The following is a 3,052-nucleotide window of genomic DNA, read 5'->3' as shown; positions in this document are numbered from 1 at the left end:
AAAAAAAAAAAAAACAAGAAAAAAACCACCAAGCAGATGGAGTTTGGGGGCTGAACAGCTTCTCACAAGTCTCTGATCTCCATCAGTACCTGAATGCTGAGCTTTTGCAGTGGAAAAGCCAAAAAAAAAAAAAGAGCCAAGAATAGATTGGGAAGGAAAAGCATCAAAAGCATCCAAAGCCTCCTCTGTGGTCCAAGGCAGGGGGTGGAAGGAGATGAGCCTGAAGGTCCCTCCCAACCCAAACTATTCCTGGATTCTTCCCTGACCTGGTGCACGGGACAGGAGGAATAAATGGAGCTGGAGAGGGACTGATTCCAAGGGCCTGGAGGGCCAGGACAGCAGGGAATGGCTTCCAACTGCCAGAGGGCAGGGGTAGGTGGGATTTTGGGAAGGAATTCCTGCCTGGGAGGGTGGGGAGGGGCTGGGATGGAATTCCCAGAGAAGCTGTGGCTGCCCCATCCCTGGAAGTGTCCAAGGCCAGGTTGGAGAAGGGAAGGCTCCAGGGAGAGCTTAAACCCCTTCCAGGGCCTAAAGGGGCTCCAGGAGAGCTGGAGAGGGATTTGGGATGAGGGATGGAGGGACAGGACACAGGGAATGGCTTCAAAGTGAAAGAGGGGGAATTTAGATGGGATATTGGGCAGGAATTCCCCCCAGGAGGGTGGGGAGGCCCTGGCACAGGTTTTCCCAGAGAAGCTGTGGCTGCCCCAGCCCTGGAAATGTCCAAGGCCAGGTTGGAGCAACCTGGGCTAGTGGGAGGTGTCCCTTCCCTATTGGAATGGTTTGGGTTGTTGTTCCACGACTCCATGACCACATTCCTCAGCCATCCCTTGGGATGACTGAGCTCCAACACTACCTGTGGTCACCCTGAGAAGCAGGAGAAGCACCAACAGGAAAACCACAGCAAAGCTCCCCAGCAGCACCACCAGCAATTCCAGCTCCTTCTGTCCCTCTGAATTATTGGATTTTTAACCCAGCTCCTGCAATTCCAGCTCCTTCTGTCCTTCTGAATTATTGGATTTTTAACCCAGCTCCTGCAATTCCAGCTCCTTCTGTCCCTCTGGAATTATTGGATTTTTAACCCAGCTCCTGCAATTCCAGCTCCTTCTGTCCCTCTGNTTAACCCAGCTCCTGCAATTCCAGCTCCTTCTGTCCCTCTGAATCATTGGATTTTTAACCCAGCTCCTGCAATTCCAGCTCCTTCTGTCCCTCTGGAATTATTGGATTTTTAACCCAGCTCCTGCAATTCCAGCTTTCTGTGTGTTGGGATGAGCTGGACACTCCACAGGCTGGAGTTGGGAGCACATTTAACCAGTGCCCAGCCCGGGCTGTGCCTCTGGCACACAAAAACCTGCCACAAATCACTCCCAGCTGGAAAAGCAAGGCCAGGCAGACATTCCAAATATTCCCAGCCTGGATGCAACCAGTGCCAGGGAGCAGAGAATGGAGGAGCAGCAGGAGAGGGACGTTTCCAGCGGGACAGAGAGTCCCACACAAAGGGAACTCGTCTCTCTGGTGCTCTGGTTTCACTCCTGAACCCACCAAAGGGGTTTCTGGGGGGAAGGACCATGTTTGGAGCTGGGTGTAAATACAGCCAGAGCCATTCCCAGCTGAGGAGGAACAGCCTGAACACTGGGAATGAACACCCTGAACACTGGGAATGAACACCATGAACATCCCTCACAGGGAGTGAACACCCTGAACATTGGGAATGAACACCCTGAACACTGGGAATGAACACCCCAAATGTCCCTCACAGGGAAGGAACACCCTGAACATTGGGAATGAACACCCTGAACATTGGGAATGAACACCCTGACCATCCCTCACAGGGAAGGAACACCCTGAACATTGGGAATGAACACCCTGAACATCCCTCACAGGGAAGGAACACCCTGAACATCCCTCAGAAGGAATGAATACTCTGAACACGAACACCTTGAACATGAACATCCTGAACATCCCTCACTGAGAATGAACACCCTGAACATGAACACCCTGAACATCCCTCACAAGGAAGGAACACCCTGAATGTTCCTCACTGGGGAGGAACACCCTGAACACTGGGAATGAACACCCTGACCATCCCTCAGGGGGGATGAACACCCTGACCATGAACACCCTGAACGTCCCTCAGGGGGGATAAACACCCTGAACATCCCTCACTAGGATGACCCCCCTGACCACCCCTCACTGGGATGACCACCTTGACCATCCCTCAGGGGGGGAACACCCTGATCATCCCTCACTGGGAATGAACACCCTGAACATGAACACCCTGAACATGAACACCCTGACATCCCTCACTGGGAAGGAACACCCTGACCATGAACACCCTGAACATCCCTAACTGGGAACAAACACCCTGAACATCCCTCAGTGGGAATGAACACCCTGAACACCGAGAATGAACACCCTGAAAATGAACACCCTGAACATCCCTTGGTGGGAATGAACACCCTGAACATCCCTAAGTGGGGAGGAACACACTGACCATCCCTAAGTGGGGATGACCCCCCTGCCCACCCCTCACTGGGAATGAACACCCTGACCATGAACACCCTGACCATGAACACCCTGACCATGAACACCCTGACCATCCCTAACTGGGAATGAACACCCTGAACATCCCTAACTGGGGAGGAACACCCTGACCATGAACACCCTGACATCCCTCACTGGGAATGAATACCCTGAACATGACCCCCCTGCCCATCCCTCACTGGGAATGAAGACCCTGACCATGAACACCCTGACCATCCCTCACTGGGAATGAACACCCTGACCATGAACACCCTGAACATCCCTCACTGGGAATGAACACCCTGAACATGACTACCCTGACACCCCTCACTGGGAATGCAGACCCTGCCCATGCCCCCCCTGCCCACCCCTCACCCCTGCAGGACTCACCTGCCCGGCCTCCCGTGGTCTCTTCATGAACCTGGTGATGTTCATGCTGCCCAGGCCCCTCCTCTTGGCGGGCACGGGGGTGCTCTGCGGGACGGCCGTGCCCGGCGCGGGGCCACCCTCCTCCTTCCCGGCGGGAATCCCA

General features: G+C 54.2%; 1 protein-coding gene across 1 annotated transcript in view; it reads right to left on the bottom strand.

The window, feature by feature from the left end:
* CHAF1A (chromatin assembly factor 1 subunit A) overlaps positions 1 to 3,052 on the bottom strand; it is a gene marked incomplete at its 5' end in the record, with an annotated part of 18,669 nt that overhangs the window by 3,839 nt on the left and 11,778 nt on the right. Inside the window, one exon of the mRNA XM_029963872.1 lies at positions 2,911 to 3,051. Within this exon, the coding sequence (XP_029819732.1) occupies positions 2,911 to 3,051 (141 nt within the window). The remainder of the gene's footprint in view (positions 1 to 2,910; position 3,052) is intronic.

This window comes from Manacus vitellinus, unplaced genomic scaffold (genome assembly GCF_001715985.3).
Source record: "Manacus vitellinus isolate BGI_N305 unplaced genomic scaffold, ASM171598v3 scaffold_64_pilon, whole genome shotgun sequence".
Lineage (NCBI taxonomy): Eukaryota > Metazoa > Chordata > Aves > Passeriformes > Pipridae > Manacus > Manacus vitellinus.
The sequence above is the reverse complement of the archived record's forward strand: the minus strand, read 5'-3'. Positions and strand labels throughout refer to the sequence as shown.